This window comes from Pygocentrus nattereri, chromosome 5 (assembly GCF_015220715.1).
Source record: "Pygocentrus nattereri isolate fPygNat1 chromosome 5, fPygNat1.pri, whole genome shotgun sequence".
NCBI classification, from domain to species: Eukaryota; Metazoa; Chordata; class Actinopteri; order Characiformes; family Serrasalmidae; genus Pygocentrus; species Pygocentrus nattereri.
The window spans coordinates 31,820,512-31,844,147 of NC_051215.1; the positions used below are offsets into that span (position 1 = coordinate 31,820,512).

General features: G+C 38.1%; 1 protein-coding gene across 1 annotated transcript; it reads left to right on the top strand.

Annotated features, from left to right (window-relative positions):
* The first annotated feature begins 520 nt into the window (after nt 1-520).
* gabra2a (gamma-aminobutyric acid type A receptor subunit alpha2a) lies at nt 521-18,718 on the top strand. Its single transcript, XM_017690498.2, has 10 exons — nt 521-945; nt 1,533-1,616; nt 2,139-2,254; nt 5,486-5,553; nt 10,671-10,891; nt 11,764-11,846; nt 12,284-12,427; nt 14,263-14,415; nt 15,768-15,970; nt 16,840-18,718. The coding sequence occupies exons 2-10, from the start codon at nt 1,546-1,548 to the stop codon at nt 17,134-17,136; spliced, it is 1,356 nt and encodes a 451-aa protein (XP_017545987.1). The 5' UTR covers nt 521-945; nt 1,533-1,545; the 3' UTR covers nt 17,137-18,718.
* The last annotated feature ends 4,918 nt before the right edge of the window (nt 18,719-23,636 follow it).

A 23,636-nucleotide genomic window follows, 5' to 3' on the forward strand; every position in this document is an offset into this window, starting at 1 on the left:
GAGAAATAGAGGGAGAGAGGGATAAGAGAGACAAGTAGAGCAGGGAAGAGAGATGAGAGAAACAGAGAAGGGAAGAAAGACAGCGTAGAGAGAAATAGTGGGGGAAGAGAGATAGTGAGAGTGGGTCAGAGAGAGAAAGACAGAAACAGTGGAGGGAAGAGAGAGTGGAGAGAAAAAAAGAGGAGGAGAGAGGAGTAAGAAATAGAGGAGGGAAGAGAGAGAGAGTGGAGAGAGATACAGAGGAGGAAAGAGAGAGGAGTAAGAAATAGAGAGAGGAGAGAAATAGTGGGGCAAGAGAGTTTATGAGAACAGGCGAGTGAGAGTGGAGAGAGAAATAGAGGAGGAAAGAGGAAGTAGAGAGAGATATATAGGAGGGAAGAGTGAGAAGTGAAAGAGCAATAGTGGGGGAAGAGAGATAGTGAGTGTGGGGGAGGGAGAGTGGAGAGAAATAGAGTGAGAGTGAAGAGAGAAATAGAGGGAGAGAGAGAGGAAAAGAGGGGAAAAGAGAGGTAAAGGAGGAGGAGGGGAGAGGCTGGGTGTATGTGTGGAGGGCATTTGGTCGCTGGCTTCTTTTCTATGGAGCTTTGCTTTAATCTGGAACTAAACGCCTTCCACTCCGAACAGCGGAGTTTGTTGATATTTTGAAGGCACGCGGGATTTGAACTCCTCCGCGCGCAGATCAGACGGTGACGGTGTGTGTCTCTCTCTCTCTCTCTCGCTCTCACACACACACACACACACACACACACACACACACACACACACACACACCGCGTCTCCGTGCTTACAGGTGGTCTGTGGTGGAGCGCACGAGCTCCGCTCAGCCTGGATCTTTCCCGGATTTTCTCCGTCGTGATCCACGGTCTGTTGCGCGCGCTCCAGGGACACAACTCTCTCCGTAAACCCGCGTGCGTGCAGCCTTGCTGGGAAAGCCACTCCTGCCAGGTAAAACTCGCTCTTCTGCTGTGTTAGAGACCCTGTGTTGAGCCGTAAAGTCGCCAACCATCTCCAGACCATGTTCTCCCACATCACTGAACCCGAGGCTTTCTCTGTTCAGCACTTCTGAGGAGACTGTTAGATGTTGTCATTCAAAACGTAGCGGCTCACTTTCAAACTAAGACCAGCGCGCGCTTTGTGTATAAGGGTGAAAAGGGGGTTATCTGGACTGATAGAACCACTTCTAGTTCCTCAAAGAACCTTTTAAAGAGTGGATCTATAAAGAAAGCCTTTTGTAAATGGCGTTAGTGAAAGTGAAAAACCTTGTTAAGTTTAAAGTACCTCCATATAATCAAGGTTCTATGCCAACTGAAGGCTAAGAACCATGCATTTAGCTGAATTACGGTCAGCTTGGGCAGTAAGGACAGTCTATTTGGTTTAGACTAGTTAGATGTAAGTAGCATTAACATGACCAGACATTTTGCTGTGTTCAGTCAAATTGATTCATGCTATTTATGAATGTCACAGGAAGTTTTATAGCCTAGACATTCCCATATTACTCTCATTCAAATGAGTTTGCTCTGTCAAAATTGCAGGGGTTGTTCAGAAATGAAAGGCCGTAAAGGTTGCTCGTATGGATTGCTGCTCTACCTCTTGCTCTTGGTGGCCTGGCAGACTCGGTGAGTCCAATTTGTTTGTGTTCAGCTGTTCAAATGACAGTGGTGAACGCCTTGAATTGCCCATCTCGAAAGCGCATCGGTGCATAGCACTGTCCCTTAACAGTGAATAACCTTCTTGAAGAGAACTGGCACACTGACAGATTTGTAGATGCACACCAGAATCTTTGATTCCTCTGATGTGACAGATTCTTTGAGAGTGCCCTGTATTCATGAATGATTTATGATCAGGACATATGTATAACTATGAAATGAAGACTGAAGGATCTCCTTCCCTCACATAAAACAGAAAAGAATCTGAGGAGACAAAGTGGGCACAGGCAGGCTAGTCTAACTCAAACCATTTGTTTCTTAACCATTTTCTTGTATTGTTACAGTGTCTCAGGTGGATTTCAGTACTGATATCCGCTTTTCAGATCCTTCATTAATAACAGACAGGAACATTGTGTTGATGCAGGAACACCGTGTTGATGCAGAGCTATAGACATTCCTATTGTTATGTTTTTGTCATTTCTTTATGAGAAGATCTAGAGTGGGAGTGTCTGCATCAGATGCCTTCAAAAACAACATCACACTTTTCACACGGATTCTGGATCGACTGTTGGATGGCTATGACAACAGGCTGAGACCGGGTCTCGGAGGTGAGTGACGAGGAACTTAATGAGCCTTGCTTTAATAGTGGCTGCCTATTAAAAGAATCCAGCCTGCATATTACCATAAAAAACTCATATTTCTGAAATAGTGTTGTAGTATGGTGAAGTAGTATAAGGAAAAATGATGCCCCATCCTACATTTTTCTTGCATATAATATATTTTTCCTCCTTTGGTCCACTAATAACATGTGTATAATTTTATTTACTAAAAACAGCCATAATTCATGAAACACTTCTTTTAACTTTGGTGTGAATAGATGGGGCTGAACTGCTGTAGCCTCAGTAGGTGTATATATGTTTATGCATTTGTTTTCAGACATCTCAGACGTTTCAGACTGTTTCTGCAGCTTAGTTTCAGTATATGGACTGTGACTGGTATTAACTGGTTCGTTTCAAAACTTTAAATATGTTTGCATATCATAAAATGAGTGAATTTTTTTTCCCGTCATATTTGGCCAATTTAATTTAATTTAGTCAGATTATATATAGCTACGAGTATTTTCTGATGTATTATCAAAAATTTGACTACATTAATTTAAAATTAGTGTAGTTTTACGGTAATTAAACTGTAATTATTGTGAACATTTACCCTATATTATTAAAGTAAATAGTAAATATTTTACATGCAGTGTTAGACATCTTGTCCAAGGACTCTTACTGGAACAGCAATAGCATTCCTGCCTGGACAGGGACATTGTCTATAATCTCAATATCAGAGTAATAGTAATAATTAGATTTTCCCATTTATTGGTGCATAATATATCAGATTCTTTACCTGGGCAGTACAAAAAATTTTTAGCACAGCATTTCCCAATTTAAAAAAATCTCATTTCGGGCCCTTCCCAAGCAAATATATGTGGTCAAGTTTTCTTACTTTCTGTTCTTGCTTTTAGTTTACATGCTTCAACTGTTTTAATGAAATGCTCTCATAAAAAATCTACATGTTTTGAAAACAACTTTGCTTGTCATTTTGACCAATTAAAAGACCAGGGTTTTAAAAATAGAACCAAAATTTTATTACACACTTCATAACCTATAAGAGTTGCTCAACCAGTTTGCATCATAACTACATAACTTCAGCAACTACATCAATCCCTGTAGTTACTGAATAATAAGCCTTAGTACATCATAAGCCTGAGTTTTAAAGAGATTAATAGTTGCTACTACAAATGTGTGTTCATAAACTTGTGGTGTAGGTTCATAGGTGACTTGAGTGCTAATAGTACTCCTCATTGGAGAAACTTCAGTCTGCAACACACGCCTTCAGTGAGTGAGTTCCAAAGCCATGTTGATGTACTTTACATATAAAAAATTTTTTTCCATCGTTACAGCAGAGTTACTCTGAAATTCAACCATGCAGTATTATATTTTCAGAATGCTGCAAACAGTATGTCACACTCTGGAAAACAGACAGTGGTTCATTTACTCTACTGTTGCCTAGTAACGTTTTAAGGCCCAATAATAATCCACTGTTTAAACAGTAAATAGTGAATAAAACATTATGTGTACACATTCTGTAATATCATTTAGCAAGCTATTTAAAGGTAAATTAGTCCTCTCTAGTTCTCTACCACTTTCCTACCAACACAGTTATCCCCTTTAAGGCATCGTTATGGGATTACTTGTCAATCTTCGACTAAATCTGATAATACTGCCCATTCAGCCAGGCATAACTGACGGCACTATACATCATATACCTCAACAGTGTGACAATTGTTTTAAGAAAACGTAAAAATCGCATTCTCTTGATTACACTACCTTTTAGCAGTTTGAAAGGTGCGTGTTTGTGTTTATTTATTTGTGTTGGAGGGGTGTTTACAAAGCAATAATAGCGTCTGTTTCCCTTTAGTTCCCTTGGGTGAACGTCTCTTATTGAAGCTGCAGTAGGCGCACTGTCTGTTAGTCATCTTAATGATATTTTTATGTGTTTTCTTTCTGAAAGATATGTGCAGCACAGTTTTGAGTTTAGTTTCAATGAAGTCATGGTTTTAACTAGACTTGAGTTGATTTCTCATTTATTTTGCATTTATCATAAGAGATTTCAGAATTTGTTTGCTGTATATTGTTTCATAAAAACATCAATATATTCAACTGCATATAAATATATACAAGATTCCAGATATCTGTTTGGGCTTGGTTATGTCCTAAAAAATCAATCAGTCAATAAAAAAAGCTTTTAGCAGCCCTCAGTGGACTAGCATGCCTGGGAAACTGTAGCCTTGGTTGTGCAAAGACTCAGAGGTACATGCATCTGTTATCAGGTAGCTTTTATCATAGCAGTATAAACCTTTTTAAATGTTCAAAATCATATATGTTGCATGATGTTGTTATAGATTAAATGTACATATTTCTGTAACATCCTTTGCAAAACACAGCACATGTAATTACAGTGAAACAAAGTTCTGTGTATACACTGTAGATACTGATTGCAGACCATGATTACTGCATTGTCCTATAGAGGACATGGTTTATTGGTGTCATATGTGGTAGAGTAACGGATGCTGTCTGAAGCTGCTCATGCAGATGTGTATTTTTATGTTCACCTCATTTTTTTAACACATAATTCCCTGCTGTGATGTGGTTTGGAAGATCAAGGAAAATATCCACAAACAATGAACAATAAACAGAATAAATCACAAAGCCCCAACTGACACAATATCAAACTCTGTCTCCACCTTGTAGACTTTCAGTAATTACTGATAACTGTCTATTTATATGCAGAGTAGACATAGATGTACAATTATCAGAGTGAGCTGTCAATCAGAGCTTACAGACATGCAAATATTGTGCATTTTGAGAGAGAGCGGGGCATCTAATCATATATCAAATGATTTAGTGATTTGGTCTCTGTAATTAATTAATTATGAAAGCCAAGAAATGTATGGAGGCTACCTGGCAAAATGTTCTCATCAATGGTGATTGCAATCACCGCATGACTCTGAAATAATTAGGGTATATTTTTTTTCCAAAAATAACCCAGAGACACAAACATGTACTTTCACACACACAAACACACACAGAAACTCATTCTGTTCCAATCAATGCAGAGGCAAATGGATGAATGGATCTGAATCATGGATGAATCATTGCTTTGTGACTATGTGGTTTAAGTTCATCGTGACACGACACGGCTCCGCTTCCGAGTTTTCCAGCCTCCTGCTGTCACTGATAATACAGTCACAATGACACACTGCCTTTACTTCTGCTTTTGTTTTGTAGATCGAGTGACGGAGGTAAAGACTGATATTTACGTGACCAGTTTTGGGCCGGTATCAGACGCAGACATGGTAAAAAATATCCTTCTTTTGTTTGTTTAATTCAATATGCATGTATACGGCTGGTTATTGTTCAGATTCTTTGATACCAACGCTTATAACTTGACTTCAGTACTAATTCCTGAGTCCTTCTTTTAAATTGCAAACAAAAAATGAGTGTGACTTAAACCTGAAGTAAGTATGAGGTGCTGGAAGTGGGTATACTTACTGGGGATGCATGATTGGACACAGGCAAGACTGTGTTGTAGAATTGGCAGCATTTGTTTCCAAGCAGTCGGCAATGTAATTATGCATGACTCATTGTGCTAAACACCCAGTTGCCTGTTACTTTCTATACAACACTTTATTTGGTTCATGTTCTTTAAACAGGCAACTGATATTTCATTTAAGAATTTTAAATGGCAGTTTAACCCATTAAAGAGCGAATAATGTTATTTATATTGCATCTTAGGTGAACAGAAAATACCAGCCCACACAGTGTGAGCTTTGGGTTTATTGATCGACCAAATCAGCTATGAGCCAATTTGGTTTTAAAGAAATCAGAATTGGAATTGGCCATAAAAAACCTTGGTTGGTGTATAAGTAATATTTACTGGCCTGAATGGATTGCAGAGTAATCAAAGGAGCACTGTACACATATTCAAAGTCTTTTTATGTTCATGAATCCTGTTCTTTAGTTCACAGAATGTACATCTGCAAAGAATGTCCTGTAAATAACGTCCTACTAAATAATAAATGGCCTAATAAATGGTCTATTTTTTGCTAAGATTCCCCACTCTCAATGTAAAATAGGCAGTGATAAGTTTGGCTGGTGCATATATATGTTTTATTTTCACAAATCCTGACCACACAGCCAACAGCACATAAAAGCTAAACAGGCATAACTGTGCTAGCAAGAATGTCCATTCATCTGTTCGGTCAGTCATCCGGCCACATAATCATTGCCTGAAAGCACATCCAGCAGTACAGTGATTAAGAACCTTCATTATATAAAAGCTGGATGATTTGTTTTGAGTGAGTGGACACAGTGGGGTCTGCAACACCACCTGTATATGTAAGGCATGTTTACAGCCATTTCTTTTCGCTTGTGCTGTGATGGTTAGTTCTGCTTCAGTGATGAAGCAAGTGGGGAGCTTTGGTATTGAGGGCTGTCTCATTAGAATATTAGGACCATGCCCACACTGTTCTCAGATTGGTCTGATAAGCGTTTTTTAAAGCATGCTTTGTTATCTTTCTGTCTTGTTTTTTAATTCCTACTATACTGCGTTTAAAATATAACACTCAATTTTAGTATGATACAAATATTTCTTTTTTAGATTTTACACTGTTCCCTGAGACCTTAAGAAGCTCTGACATTAAAAACATGTTTACAGGATGTAATTTGTACAGCTAATCATCAATCAAGGTTTTGAATCAAGGATGCTTATTGACTCAGATGCTGATAGGAATGTAATTTAATATTGATTGAATAACTGTGATACTCTGTGGTACTGAAATGATTTTCACTGTACTGAATTTTGACACCCAGCCCTAATCATGTATTCAGGTCTTGTTTTGCTGTATGTTTTTTCTCTGTCATTCACTTATTCTCTTTATCTCTCTTTCTCATTCGCTCTCTGTTGTCTATTCATAGCACTGGTATCTGCTACAAGCCTAAAAGCTTTTCTCAGTACGACTTTCAGTTTGCTTCACACTCTCCCTGCCCTCAAATATTTAGAATAAAGCACAAGAGCAGTTCACATGAGAACGAGGTGCCCTGTGTATTATTCATTGGCTCTCTTTTTCCTCTCTGCTGGCGTTCGCTGACCCCCTTCGTGCACTCGCACGGATTGTACTGTGGGAGGGCCTCTGAGCCCCGGGACCTCCATTACCCTGTTTCTCTCTGTGTGGTTGTGTTCGACAGCTGTAGAGCTTTTCTTCTGTGTATCTGGAGCTGAGAACTGTTGAACGTCTGACTAGCACCGAATAACAATGTTGTGCTGAATTTACAGTAAAATGGATTACAGTTGGGAGTGACTCTGATCAGTAAAGGTCAGACATGGGGCCAGACAATCCAAACGTGCATCAGATAATAGCATTGCTTAGCAGTGCATTCTGTAGTTGACTGAACATTCAGAGAATGGCTAGGGATGCTTGATGTTTTTTTAGACAGATTAGATTAGAACTTCATTTATTGACATCTCATTGTCACTAAAGTTTCATTGTTTTTTTTCTCTGGCTTGTTGACTACTCCATTGTTATTCGCTGCACCATTTAAACCCTGTGCCTCATTGAGCATGCAGTTAGTAAGTGGGGCTGTGTACAGTTCAAGTGATAAACTACAGTATAAATTGAACAATAATTTATTGGATACACATTGCAGGCTCATCAAGGCACATTTTGTGCTGCACCTGTGCTTATATGTACTCTTGGTTTCTTGTGGCTGGCCCCCCACCCCGCCCCCTCCAACACCTTTATGGGCAGCCCTGTGATGTATCAGCAAGTCAATGCAGGTAGTTTGAAGAGTTGTGGTGACAGTCTCCATTCACACCGTTTGTCCTATCAGAGTGGCAATGTGTGATAGGTGAGAAACCATCAAGAAGATTCATCACGAATCAAATAGATAAAGCATGGAGGAAAAGATGCTCAGAAATGTTGCTCAGAAGTGTGCTGCTCACTGCTTACTGAATAAAGATGCATGAATTCACACTTTGCTTTATCCTCCTAATGATCTCTTATCGTTTGTGGTCTGGAGTTTCTGAAGCCTTTATTGAAATGTCTATGCCTCATTAGTTGAGGGTTGACTGTGCATTCCAGAGATCTATCAGAGATCTTCAGAGACTGTTTGTATGTTGGGTGAGAGCTGGGAATCGACAAACGTGTTCTCCCTGAATGCCTCTTTTTGTGTTGTGCTCTCTCTGTTGCTATGGCAACTTTATGCTCTCCTCCGCCCGAGGGGTCGATTATGGGAACCTGGTGCCTCAAGGGATTGCGGGATAGTTGATGAGGGCTGTTTCTGACACTTTAGCACTTGGGATATGTCACACGCGCACACACACACACTCAGGGATGATCATACACTGATATTTTTTAAAGTTGAAGCTTTCAGGTCCTGGATTTAGACACATAAACATATAAAACCTTTTTACTCCTTTATTTTTTAGGGTCAGACATAACATACTAGCAAGGCAGTGCCAATCATCCACACACACACACACACACACACACACACACACACACACACACACACACACACACACACACACACACACACACATATATATATATATATATATATATATATATATATATATATATATATATATATATATATGTTTACTTTTACATTGTGTGGGCACAGAATATGCATGAACAAAGTATATAACTTGCAAATGCTTAATTGTTTCAATGTAAATTGGACAGTCCTCGTCTTGGGTGGCTTCTTTCTCTTAGTGCTTGAGTCATATTGCAAGAGACCTAATGCAAAACCTAGCAAGCTAGATCATCATAGTCTATCTATTTTATTAAGTTACATTTATTTGATCTATTTTTCTTGTTTAACTAGATGGTTCATATAACACTTAAGTTTAGTATTATACAAACATTTGTACACTCTGTTCTCTGGGGCTTACACTTTTGAAAGCTGCACTGTGGCAGTCTGAACAGAATGGAGCAGACCTGGACTGGGATACACCAGGTTTATACTTAAGATTGTGTGTAAAGTCTTTACTAAATCCTTAGTTACACTAGTTAGTTTCAAACTATCTTTTCACTAAATTTAGTTGCACCGCAAATCCATAAGTCATGTCTTAAGTAGTAACAACTAACTAATGTGTATGTTGCAGGAACCAATCAGTAAACACGCTGCCATGGAAACGCAGCAACAGCCACTCTGACTTTTTCAATGTCCAGCATAGAAAAGAACCATGTGTACAAGTTAAATTTAATAAAACTAATAATCTATAGCCACTCTCTGTTTATTCTTCTATTCAACCACTGCAGGTTGTAATACCCTTTACCCATATAATGTCATCACCAGAGGTTGGCAGATAATGAACCTGATAATAATTTTTCAAATCAAAGTAAAAGTACCTTTCAAAAACTACTTGAGCAGAAGTACAACAGTACCAGGTAAATCTTGCTTAAGAACTACACAGGGAACTGCAGTTAGTGCATTCAGCATATATCAGCAGAGCAACTGAAGTCTGTTTGGGGTCTTTTGGTATGTCCAATTGCAAAGCAGTGCAGATCACAAACATAACATGAAAATGGAAATAGCAAATGCAAATGACTTAAAATCTAATTTTTAGTTAAAAGTAGATCACAGTACTCAGAAATATACTGGAGTAGAAATAAAAGTGTTATCTCTAAAATCACTCAGGAAATCCACCAAAGTTTACTTAACTGAGTGAATCTAACTAGTTAATACTCTGCTATTCCTCATGTCTCCAAATTGTGATGAAGAGGTGGCATAAAAGATCATACTTTCAGGTTAGAGTTTGGAGAACTCTTTAGTGGCATGTAGCTCCCTATTGGTTCCCTTCACAAGCTTCTTTGAGAATGTTTTCACTGATACCTGACAGGGAATCACTAGGGGTGAGGCAAAGAATCCCAAAATTACTTTATTTGGAGTTTTTTCTCCACTAAAATGACCGTGAACAAACTTGACTGAGCTATGGGGAAGAAGCAAATCAAATCAAATCAAATTTATTTGTATAGCGCTTTTTACAACGGATGTTGTCACAAAGCAGCTTTACAGAATTTTGGAAAAGACAAAGTTTCAACAGGGGCCAGGGGCAACAGTGGCAAGGAAAAACTCCCTCAGAACTGAGGAAGAAACCTTGAGAGGAACCAGGCTCACCAGGGGGGACCCATCCTCCTCATGGTCAAACTACCTACAAGAGATTATATTACTAATATTAATAGCAGTAATATTGATATTAGGAATAACTAGAAGTCTATGAGAACATCAGCGTAGGGTGGGCAGCTCGTCCAAGGCAGGTGGTGGCAGCTGGGGCATGGGCAGCTGGTCTGAAGTGGGTAGCAGGAGGGAAGCATGATGCATTTCATCTTTGAGCAGCTTTATTGTCTCTTTTTTTAATTACCATGTTACTCAGAGCTCACCTCTGGCTGTGTGTTGTGCTTATCAGGAGTACACAGTAGACGTGTTCTTTCGCCAGCGCTGGACTGACGAACGACTGAAGTTCCGTGGGCCAATGAACATCCTGCGGCTCAATAACCTAATGGCCAGTAAGATCTGGACCCCCGACACCTTCTTCCACAACGGAAAGAAGTCTGTGGCCCACAACATGACCATGCCCAACAAATTACTGCGGATCATGGAGAATGGGACGCTACTCTACACCATGAGGTATGCAAACTATACCCAACACTCTGGAAGTGTTCATCTCACATAAGCATATTGTGGCTGACATAATACAACTTTAAAATGGTAACTATACAAGAAAACACTCTTGTCGCTATTGTTTGACAGTGTCCAGTTGGCCAGTTCATTATAAAATTGTAAAAAAAGTGATTTAAAAAGTGTAAACTTTATTTTCAAAGTTTTAAAGTTCATCAAAATCATCAGTTGAAAGTTGCATTAGTAGAGATAGATGTGGTTAACTGTAACAAATGGGAGAAAATTGCCGCAATGGTAATTATTTCAAAACTGCTGTTCGAACCAAATGAACTTAAAAATGAATCAACATAAAAATGATAATGAAACAGGCTGTCAAATGCAGAAAGTTTGTTTTGAACAGGAAACGTCAGTGCAATAAATATATTGAGAATATAAAATATAGTGACATGTATATTTCAGATGAATACATGCATAAAACATCCAAAAAAGTGTTTTAAGTTTATATTGAGGAATATTGACTTTTTTAGGAGACTCAGTTGCAACATCATGTTAAAACTAACCCCACTGTGTGGAGGTTGTAATTTAGCCTGGGTTTGGTTACATGCTTCAAAAGATGTATAATAGTATTACCACTATGAGGAAGGATCTTATAGTAGTACAGGTGTAAATTCTGTGACTATGATGGAAAAAAGTTACTGATTGCTGATTGCTGTGAATATTAGCAGATGCCGTTGCTGTGGGAATATGAGATGATCAGGTTCTACGTGAATTTATTATATGTCACCCAAGAATTGGTTGTGCTCTGCTCTCCCCTGTGTGTGTAACTGGTATGACTTAAAGGGGCAAACTGTTGGCAGTGTGTGTCTGTCTGTATGATACAGGTTGACAGTGCAGGCAGAGTGTCCAATGCATCTGGAGGACTTCCCTATGGACTCTCACTCATGTCCGCTGAAATTTGGCAGCTGTGAGTTCAAATATGTCTTTTGGTACTCCCTAACCCAGGCGTGCCAAATTCTGGTCCTGGAGATCTACGACCCTGCAGAGTTAAGATTCAACACACTTGGCTCTAAAGTTCAGAAGCCCATAAAGACCTTTATTACTTGGATCAGTTGTGTTTGATTAGGGTTGCAGCTACTCTCTGCAGGGTGGTAGATCTCTAGCACCCCTGCCCTATCCATTAAACCCTGAAGGGTGCACTGCAGTCCTTAATTTTATCCCCACTTTCGCTGAAGGCTGCTTTGCAATTGGTACATGCAGTACAGTAACACTCTTCATCTACATGCTTAAATACCTGTTATTTCCTCATCTAGATAATTCATTCAAATATGTAAATGTTAGTCCAGTTGTTTTTTCCTCCTTGAACTTAAGTATTGCTTTGCTTTGCCTTACTTGTGTGTGTAGATGCATATACCCTGACAGAGGTGACCTATGTTTGGACACGAAATGCCACCTTTTCAGTAGAAGTGGCACCAGATGGATCGAGGTTAAACCAGTATGACTTAAGGGGGCAAACTGTTGGCAATGAAACCATAAAATCTAGCACAGGTGAGATAAAATTATTTGATTTCTCTTCCCTTTACCTATAGTCTTTAAGATTAAACTATTATGAACTTTGTTCAGAGTTATGCCGGCATTCAGTATATCGGTGTAGTGTGATATTATACATGAACAGTAACATTATTATGAGTGCTGTGAAATAGCATTCCTGCAGTTTAGTTATGCAACTCGCAATTTTAGCAGATTTTTAGATACACAGAGTAGCTCGGCCTTCATAAGCTCCCAGCCATGCTCTGATCATATGATATGTTTTGTCCTCTGAGCAGAGCTTGTAAACAATCACAATGAATGCGGCCACAGCACAGCAGAAGGAGGAGCAGACAGATCTTTGCTTCTTCAGAAAAAAGGGAAAACACACATTCCACCCCGATTAGAGTGGAAAAAAACGTTCAGTCTCATAAGAATGTGCTGGTTTGAAGTCATTAACTGTGTGTGTATGTAAGTAAAAGGAACAAATGCACAAAGAATTTAACCTTACCAAAAGAAATCAGTTTTGTTTAATAAGCAGCTGGGCAGACTGCTGACAGGTGAATCCAATGATATTAAGAGTTAGGTTTAAAGTTTAAATATTCACTAAATGATTCACTGTAAAACTGGAAGTCTATATGTAGACTGAAGCTGTATAGTATTGAACCAAGTGTGGGAAAAAACTGATGCTAACATATGACAGAATATCTCATATTCCTGCTACTAGAAATTATTATTGCCAAGGGTGTTTTTTTTTAATCAGTGGCTACTAATAAAGCAAAGGTTTCATATTAAACACTGTTATATAATGACTGGCATGGCATGTACATGATGATTATGTGACAATGAAGTTTTTATGTTCTATGGTAGTATGTTCTGAGTTACACAGTGCTTTGTGAACGTTTCAGTTCTCTGCGGCAGAGTTCCTAACTACGATAGTGATGTACAATGAATATACAGACTAATGATAGTGATATACAGTGAGCACCATGTGGACAGTTTTTATTTTTTATTTTTAATTATTAGTTTGTTGTAAATATTACACATATATATGACTCTTTAAAAAATGACTTTCATAATGTATCTTTATGATGTTAAGGATATATTTTAGTTGATTGTTTAATGCAACATCATGATGATATTGTAAATCTTGAAAAAAATATAAAGAAATAAAAATGATTTGTGTTACCAGCACATGTCTAGTTCAGAGAGAGAATTCCTTTCCCTGAAAGAAACATCAGCACTCAGGTAGATCAGGAAAGGTTTTCTCTGGGTGATTGCTCTCTTTCTCTCTCTCTCTCTCTCTCTCTCTCTTTCTCTCAATCTGTCTGTCTATCAGGTAAAATACAGGTAGTATTTCTTATTCTCTGTCAGTTATTTATTATATATATATATATATATATATATATATATATATATATATATATATATATAGTTTAATCACATAGTTTCATTACATTATTCACCTATTTTTAATATGTAACTAATTTGATTGTGTGCATTAATAAACCCATTTGTCACCTTAAAGCCAAATCTGCCTCTAAATAGAATAATTGAATTCCTTAAAACAATTCCTTAATGCCAGAGGCTCAACACTAAGGAAATAGAATAACAAATGTAACATCATTTAGATGCTTCAGAATTAATTATCCCCTTTCGATCCATTGCACTTGTAAATCGATGGATTATAAACAGGGTTTGACTTTTAGAGTCAGCACAATGTGAGATCATAACCACAGAACTACCTTACAACTTTAACTATGTTTTCATCACTTTAGTCCATTGCCTTCTCGGAGTTAGGATGTGTTTTAGATTTCTTATAGACACATTTCAGACACATCTCTTGTGTTCTCTAGGTGAATACACAGTGATGACAGTTCATTTCCATCTGAAGAGGAAGATTGGTTATTTTGTGATCCAGACCTACCTGCCCTGCATCATGACGGTCATCCTGTCCCAGGTGTCCTTCTGGCTCAACCGTGAGTCCGTCCCTGCACGAACAGTATTCGGTGAGTGATCATATCTGTGTACTGGGTGTACTTGTGTTTGCAGTGATGATGTTGAATTTATTGTACTGCTTTCTTGATCAAAGCTTTGGGTAAAACTTTGCAGATTGCCTATTTCTCACAATGACTAATTTTTCTCATCACATCCAAAGAGATAAAAGTACCCTCTGAGCACACATAAACAATACAAACAAGTGTTTACAGTACAAACAGGAAAATATTTATTTGTGTATGTGTTGTTTTTCCATTGCTGTTGGATCTGTTTACATTTGGCTTCCTCACCTGTTCTCTCCCACCAGTCTGAACCATTTTCATTTCAATTTAAAGAACCCATATCTTGCATATTCTTGTGTTATATTTTCTCCTATGAGATCCACTTGTAACATTCATGTGGGCACCAAATACGGAAATAACACATTTTTACATGACCGTTTTCCAACCTCTTTATTCCTTGGAATTAAGGGGGCTGCCCTGTATTGTGCCTTATCCAAAAAGCAGTTCAAGCTATAGTCCTTACACTTTCTTTGTGAAAAGGCAGGGCTTAACTACTGGAGGCTAAATACACATATTTATGTAAATGTGTTGGTTTTTGTGATGTCACAAAAAACAATAGATTCAGAATGGACCATTTTTATACATCATATCAGATTGAATGAAGTGCATTTTCCAAAAACCAGTCCACAGATGACAGTTTCTGATTTTAACTGATTTCATTCCAAAATTAAAACTATTATGATCATATCAAACCTTGAATGCTGCTGCTGAACTTAATCGGACAAATTGACAACATTTGGATTTCTGAGGTCCTAAATATCCTTTTCTGCAGAGCATTGGACTAGATCCACTTGTGAAAACACGTTAACTAAGCACACTGTCTCAGAAATGTTATTTTACAAACATTGAAAATGATTTATGACTAATGTTCTCTGACTTAGAGGCTGGAAGTCACATGGAGGTTGGCACTTCTTGATGACAGACGCGTGTCTTCAGGCAAAAAAAATCTGGCTCCTTTCAGCCATTTGAACATGCGAGTCAGCGGATGCTGAGGTGTCCTTATTTTGTTGTTGGCCTCTGGCGCCATGTCCATTTTAGAGCTGAATACGTCCTCTACCAAAAGCGCTTTGAGGAAAAAAGGAACATAAACCCTCTGTAACAGACGCCTTGGCTGACTTGCTGATTTTGCAGCAAGACTGTCAGAAAATAAGACGCCTAGAGACGATTTCAGCAAACGTTAAAGCGCACATATTATTTTGAAAAGTGCAACTGACCCTAGCAGCAAAAGTGAAAGCAGCTAAAACAGCATTATTGTCCCATTTGAAGTGAATGAATGTATTTATGGCCTGTTCTTTATCCAGGTGTGACCACAGTGCTAACTATGACCACTCTCAGTATCAGTGCCCGTAATTCACTGCCCAAAGTGGCTTATGCTACCGCCATGGACTGGTTCATCGCTGTGTGCTATGCATTCGTCTTCTCCGCACTCATTGAGTTCGCAACAGTCAACTACTTCACCAAACGTGGCTGGGCCTGGGATGGCAAGAGTGTCGTCAATGACAAGGTAACCATGACTACGAAGACTCACACAGGGAAATACATCTGGCAGCTGTGATTCTGAAGGCTGAGAAGCTGTGTTTCATTTGTTGAGTGTGCTCATATCTGAGCTACCGAGCTCATGTGCATAGTCTTGCTGTGGATGCAATGCTGAATATAGTCGCTGTCGTTAAAAAACAAAATTGAAAACATTTATGTACACACTAATAATATGATCATTACCAGATTATTCATATATATATATATATACACAAAATTTTGCACCATCCATTTGGGTTTTTGAATGGTCTAAAACTAAGTTTTTTTATAACAGCGACTATACAGTCAGGTCCATAAATATTTAAATATTTGTACATATATAAAGTTATTATTATATAGTTGGAATTAAATTGTGGATTTAAGCTTTAATTTGAGGGTATTTAGAGACAAATTAGGTGAAAGAGCAGTTTCTTCTCTTGTCCATACTCTTCTCATCATTCTGGTGATGATCAAAAGATGATTTTTGTCTTATCTGTTTATAAAATGTTGTTGCAGGACTGTACAGGCTTTTGGCAAATGTTTTAGGCAAACTCTCTTTTTGGCCTCCCTGTTTATGAGACTTGGTTCACAACTTGATCACCAGGTTAGGAATTCTGAATTTTGAATTGTCATCCACCACAGTTTGTGTTCTCTCTGGCGTTTTTCTGCACTCACTAGTGTGCCTTCTTTGTAAGAATGTACACTATAGTTAATTTGGCCACATTTAAGGTCTCAAAAAGCTTTGTAAACATCTAAATTTATGGACCTGACTTTATAGCATTTTCTTTCATTTTATGGCCTGTAAATACACATAATGTGATAGTTCATTTGTGTACTAACTGAGTGACACATCCACAGAAAAAGGAGGGCTCCATTATGAAGAAGAACAATGCTTATGCAGTTGCTGTGGCTAACTACGCCCCCCACATTGGTAAAGATTCAGCCCTTCCCACCATCTCCAAGAGCGCACCAGCAGAGCCTGCTAAAGCTCAGCCTGTAGCTAAAGAGAGCAAGAAGACTTTCAACAGTGTGAGCAAAATCGACCGCATGTCCCGCATCATCTTCCCCGTGCTCTTCGGCAGCTTCAACCTGGTCTACTGGGCCACTTATCTCAACAGAGAGCCTGTCATTAAGAACATGGTCCCCTCTCACTGAACCATCTGTTTCTGCCACATATGTCCAGTGTCCTCTCACAACACACACACACACACACACACACACACACACAGATCAATGGCAGGCTTTTTCACATGTTTAGTATTGTGATTGTGATTTCTGTCTCACTATGGTGAGAATACACCATGTTCTTCATCCTTCTACTGAGTCCACAGAAGGATAACAGGCCATCACTGTTGGGCGTCAGGTTCAACATGGCTTTATGTTAAAAGTTACAAACTATTATGGAAAACTCTTCAGGCTGAAGGACAGAATGAAGTGCTACACAAATATAATACAAATATATAAGTAAATGTGGTGTTTAAAAGAAAGAGGAAAACAACTTGAAACGGCATGTACGTAGTTTGGAAGTATGGATAGCAAGCTCATCTGGGCAAAATTTCAGCTACGAGTTAGCTGGTATATGTGCTAGATAAACTACAGACTACCCAACCATTTCCTGTTGTTTTACGACTTTACTTGAAACACTGTATTTACAATCTGTATTGCCATCCTGTCCTGCAGACTGAAGGTTTATTTATCATGAAAGTGACTGAAGACTTGACTTGGACATCTTTTCAAACTCCCTGCACCACAGAATTGTCATATACCTTAATACGCTTTGAGAAGAATGCTAATGAATGCTTTTATTGGGTTCATCATTGGGAGATAAATGTAAGTATTTTCTCCTGTATTTATTTTGTCTGTAGCATAAATATTTCATGTAATTTGTGTAGTCATTTGTAGATTATATTATGTTTCCTATAATTTTGTATGCAGTGATAAAATGCAGAAAAAGACTCTCTTGTCTAACTTAAAACCACTTGGATTTTGAAGATATAGTGTTTTAAGTTATTCTTTATGTGAATTTGTAAGGTCTTACACATTCATTATTCCCTCTGAAATCACTTTGGCACTTAATGGTTGTGCTGTTAAGAACATTAAGCATTAAGTGCACATACAATGAAATTTATGTGTCATCTTGTCATTTTTAAAAAAGCTTTATGCCAGACAGAACCTTGACAGGTTACACATCACAGAGCAAAGCATTGTTTTAACTGCACTGTAGAATGAACACACACAGACCAGCACAGTCCTGCACATGTAGCATTGGAAAGTCGACTTAATCTGGCACCTCATCATCATTCATCATTTAAGTTCATGCCACTGAAAATCACTACTGACTTTATATTGTGCTCTGGGACAGAATATTGTAACTAGTTGGCCTTACCTGTTTACCCTTGTCTGCTGCTACTTGCCCCATACAGTGATCTAGTTGCATTGCATCAACTGTCCTGCTTCATGTGTTTTATTATTGTATTGAAAGGTACTGAATTAATTCTACAATGATGGTACAGATAAATATTTTTATATTTCTTCTGTCTTAGACAGAGTATACTCACTGTAAGAGTTCTCTTAAAAACCCAAATAAAAGGTTCTAATTTGGTGATTTGATTTATAGCCGCTTTATCCATGAAATCAAATGTGGACCCACACTTCTCCTCACTCTCACAACTATGTACATTTTAAGTTCCATAGTAGTTATCGAAACAATTCCTAAGTTTCAATGAATAGTTTGGCAAAAAAAAAAGTATGCGTTTTCCACTTATCACGGATGTAGTCGATCTGCCAAGACATGTCATTTTGCTTAACTGGTGTAGAAATGCAGCTGTGCGTAATGTTTCTAACAAACAATAGTACTCAATAGTTACCCAAATAGCCCAAATAATTTCCTAAGTAATACACCACCAAAACTGCTCTCAACCTGCTCAAGCAGCATCCAGGACTTCATTAAGGTCAGTTTCCGGATGTATTTACAGAAAACATTTGGGTAATTATTGAGTTCTAGTTTTATTTGCAGTGTTAGCCTCACAGCTCCAGTTCTAAACTAAAGAAGAAAAATTTGTCTTGGCTAACCGACTACATCTTGAGTGGAAATTAGATTTTTCACTGAACTATTCCTTTAGGAACTGAATCATAAGCCTAGGGTACAAGAAGTTAATACATCATATCCAAGAATATAATTAGATGTATTTTATTACAAATGATCACTGTGAATTTACTGAAGAGTATGTAGTGAACTTTGCACTGTTGCTTTGTGGCCACTGTCTGTACAGAATGGATAAAACTGGCAACAACAAAACTGGAAAGAAGTGCTTGATGTAAAATGAACAAAAATTTGAATGAACTGGCTCTGTAATTCGGTCTATGGAAGTTGTAAGTAAATGAAAGTTGCAGAGTTACAGGCAGGGTGGACGATGCCACTGATTCTATATTTTCAAATATATATTGTATTAAATATAGTCTTTGCATTACTATTGTTTGAACTGTCTAGTATGTTTGGTCACTTGTCAGCCACTGTAATGTTATGCTCATCAAGAAATAGATGTTTCTTGATTAAATAACCTAACATGAGCTCTGTTACTGTTTATGTGGACATGAGGAGAGATTGAAGAGGATGGAATGAAAAGTGAAAATGCTCATTTTAAATATGTTAAGTTATTGCAAGAAACCAATTGGTATTTGCTGCTGTCAGAACAAAATATCCATTTTTGTCATTTTCCAGTTTTTGACGTAATTGGAAAATTCCTTTTGCCCTTTATATTGCGTGTCAACCAAAAGAAACAGCCCAAACTGACTTGGGAAAATTCTGTTTCCATTGACTTGCATTATAAGGGATGTAGGTTTTTTGCTTCTCCTGTGAAGTTACCATTTTGAAAATACGAGGTTTTGTTCCGACAGCAGCAAACTGATATTTTTTAAAGAAAGGATTCTTGAAAGGAAATGTTGATATTTCTGTATCCTTTTATTGCTTTTATGCCACATTACCAGTGGTGAACTGTGACTCGTAGAGGTAGGCCTTCAATTTGGGCCATAAATGTCAAAACATGAGGCAAAAAGCCACATTTACAATAATGCTAACTTCTGCTAGCATCCCTGTGGGATTCTAGTACCTTATCATCGCTGAGGTAATGGCAAATTAACATTTTTTGGTTATTCTACATTAAGAACAGACATCTAAAGCTTCTAAAAGATGTTCCAATTGAAGCTTGTGACAGACATCCTTTACCCTGTAGCAGTTTTACAATGGCTCTTTCTGTAGAGAGCCCTAGTAGAGGGTCCACCTTTGTACATTGTATGTGCAGAAATATGCAGTCAGCCCTTTTAATCAATGTGCACAGCTTATATAATCTCCAGCACTGCCTATAGAATGGGACGCTCTGGAGCAGCCACACAGGAGCCAAATGTTATAACGCCCAATGCCAAGCGCCAGCTAGAGGGGTCTAATCCCCCAGCACTGGGCTGTGAAACAGTGGAACTTCTTTCTCTAGAGTGATGGAGCTCCATCCAGTACCCATCTAGAACCAGCCATTCTGCATTAATACCTGATCTCGCTAATGCTCTTGTGGCTCAATGCAATCAAATCCTCACAGCAGTGTTCCAAATTCTAGCCCTTCCTAGAGGAGTAGAGGTTGTTACAGTTGTTACAAAAGAACAAACTCCCTAATGATAGCCTTAAATTAGAAAACACAAAAGAGCAGATGTCTACAGTCATTTGGACATATAGTGTATAAGGTAGCCTTTAGTCGATTTAATGGCTTAAGCAGAAAGAAAATGTGGACACTAGGACCTGTGAAAAATAAGACTAATTTTCTCATTATACCAGTGATGGTGTATTGGCACAGCACAGACAGCAATAACAATTAGGTATTCAACCTGATTTAATTGAAAAGCTCATAATTAGATGTCTGCGGCAATGACACTACTAACATCACAGATATTTCTGATGTTTTTTGCCTGTGCTTTTTTATGTGACCTCTTTTCTACTTCTCTTAGTCAGTCTATTTTGTGGATTGTTGAAAGGAAAAGGTCTCTCTGCAGTGGTGTTGGTGTATGAATGAACTCCTGCAGTTTCTCTACAAGGAGCTGTTTTTCTCTGGGCTTGTCTCATGCTGAAAGGCCAGGCCTGGAAACTGGGCCCCTGATGACTGCAGTTAAATGTTTACATGGGTAACCTCACTCAAAGAAGTGTGTGTGTGTGTGTGTGTGTGAGTGTGTTTTGGAGGGGGTTCTATCTCTTTGAACTTATCATTAAGAGATGCTTAACAATGACATTACATTCAAGAAATTGATACTTTGAATTTAATCTACTTAAATTCAGTATATTGCATGTATATTGCATAAACACAGTTATTGCCACAAGTTGTGTAAACCGAAAAAAACAATTTAATGTTGATATAATATGTTTTAGCCATGTGGAACTAATTTACACCAAGGCTGCTCAAACCATAGCCCACCAGCCAAAGCAGGTCTGTACAATACTAATAAAAATATTTTTTTACATTATATAACTTATTACATAAAAATATATATTTTGGGAACAAATTGTAGTTTTAAATAAAATGCTTAATAACTCAATTTCCCCCCGCGACCCTGACGGAGAAGCGGCTTAGAAAATGGATGGATGGATGGAAATAACTCAATTTGAAAACTACCTACTGTCTCTACTTGTATAGTGTATTGTACACATGTGAATTAAGTCTATTCAAAGCATCACTTTTTTGAGTGTGGAAGAGAACATAACTTATGTAGACATATCAATGCATTCATAAAATAACTGCTACTTTTGAAACAAAAATGAAGATGTAAGAAAGATCTTTTAATCAAAGCTTTAATTAACATTAATATTGATAGAAATTGGCCTGCTTGTAGGCTAACGACATTCTGCTTTTGTTCCTTGCATGCAAGTCAAAAATATGTTACAATCTGATACTAATTTATTGTCTAATTTCAAATACATTTCAGAATGCAAAAGTATAACAAGTTATAACAATTTGTTCCATATTCAAATACAAAATCAAATACACATTAAACAAACATGACATTCTTAACATAATAATACACCTCAATTAAGAATATTGCAATGCCCCCTTACATCCAAAAGGCCTAATCTTCAATATTCAGGGCTGTGCAGACATTTTAGGTTGCAAGAGCTCAAGAGGGCAAAACATGAACATGAATTAGAATAAGTTGATTAAAATTTAATGCAACTTGTAATAACTTTTTATCAAGAGACACTGTGTAATTATGTTTTGGATAAACCCAGATGTCATTTTTAGAGCTTTGCTGTAGTCAGCCGGAAGCACTAATATTATTACCTGTGCAGAGATTGGAACCCTAGCCACTAGGAAGTTGTTATAACTTTTTAAAAAGCTCCACATGAAAAGTCTCATATGAATGTTGATTTGTCCACAATAACACAAGTACAAGTACAGAGCTCTGCTGGTGACATCCCATTTAAATAAAAACAGTGCTTGGCCACAGCTTTGTAAAGCATGGGAACGAGATCATAATGTGTGGCCACGATTTAGTAAGGTATGGGAATGAGATAATTAAGTTGTGGCCACTAGTTAGTAAGGCATGGGAACAAGATAATGCGTTACTAAGGCATGTCCATGCATTAGGTTCTCATGACTTAATTATCTTGTTCCCACAGCCTTAATAAGTTGTGGCCACGCATTATTTTTATTTGTACTGGATGTCACCAGCAGGGCTCCATATACAAGTGTAGTAAGTTAGCAACGCCTCTTGTTATTTGTATGATGTTTGATTGCTGTTCAAAATAACCACAGTATTGAAGATGGTGCTTTCTTAAAGAGATTTTTGTGGACTTTCCAGAGTTACTGACAAGGATTCTTCACAGGTGGTCGGTACTGCTACACCAGAAGGGGGCGCTCAACAGTGATGAATTTCATAGAAGCCAACTCACAACCTCTGTTCTAAGGGTGAGACTGAGCCTCGCTTAGCTGAAATCAATCTTGAAGAATGGCTGGGGCAATAGAAATGACATTTATTGCACACACCAACTAAAAGCCCACTTTCTGAGGGTAACAGGGAAGAAGCTCACATGTCTGGTGATATTTATCCCTACCCTCTTGCTGTTTCAGCAGTCTAACTGACTACTGGATTTAGAATGAAGTATTCTGAGACGCCTTCTTGGCAGCAAAAACTAATATTCATTGTTTAACACGTTTTAAGTAAAACAAAATGTTCCCGCCTTAGCTCATACTATGACTGGACTGCCTGCACCAGTGGTTGAAAATGATTGAAAACTGATTATAAGTCATGGCCAGTTACAGTCACATGAAGCACCTCCTCATTTCTGAACTGCTGCAATATCATTGGATAACTCAATATGCTTGAAGGACTGCACTAACCACCAGTTTTACTACATCAGCTAAGAGACACTTACACTGGCTAGCATCATAGTGCTGATGGGAGAGAAGGAGTGCCACATTACCATCCCAGTCAGAGTGAGTCCTCCCGACCACGGATGGAATCACTTTGGTGAAATTTGCGGCCTCCTGACCATAGGGCCGATGCTTAGATGCTACTCAGGACATATTCCCAATTGTCTGGTCTCTAAGCTGAACAGAAAGGCTATTATACAACATTGCCTCCCCTTATAACAGTACTACTGAAGTGTACTACATTGGATT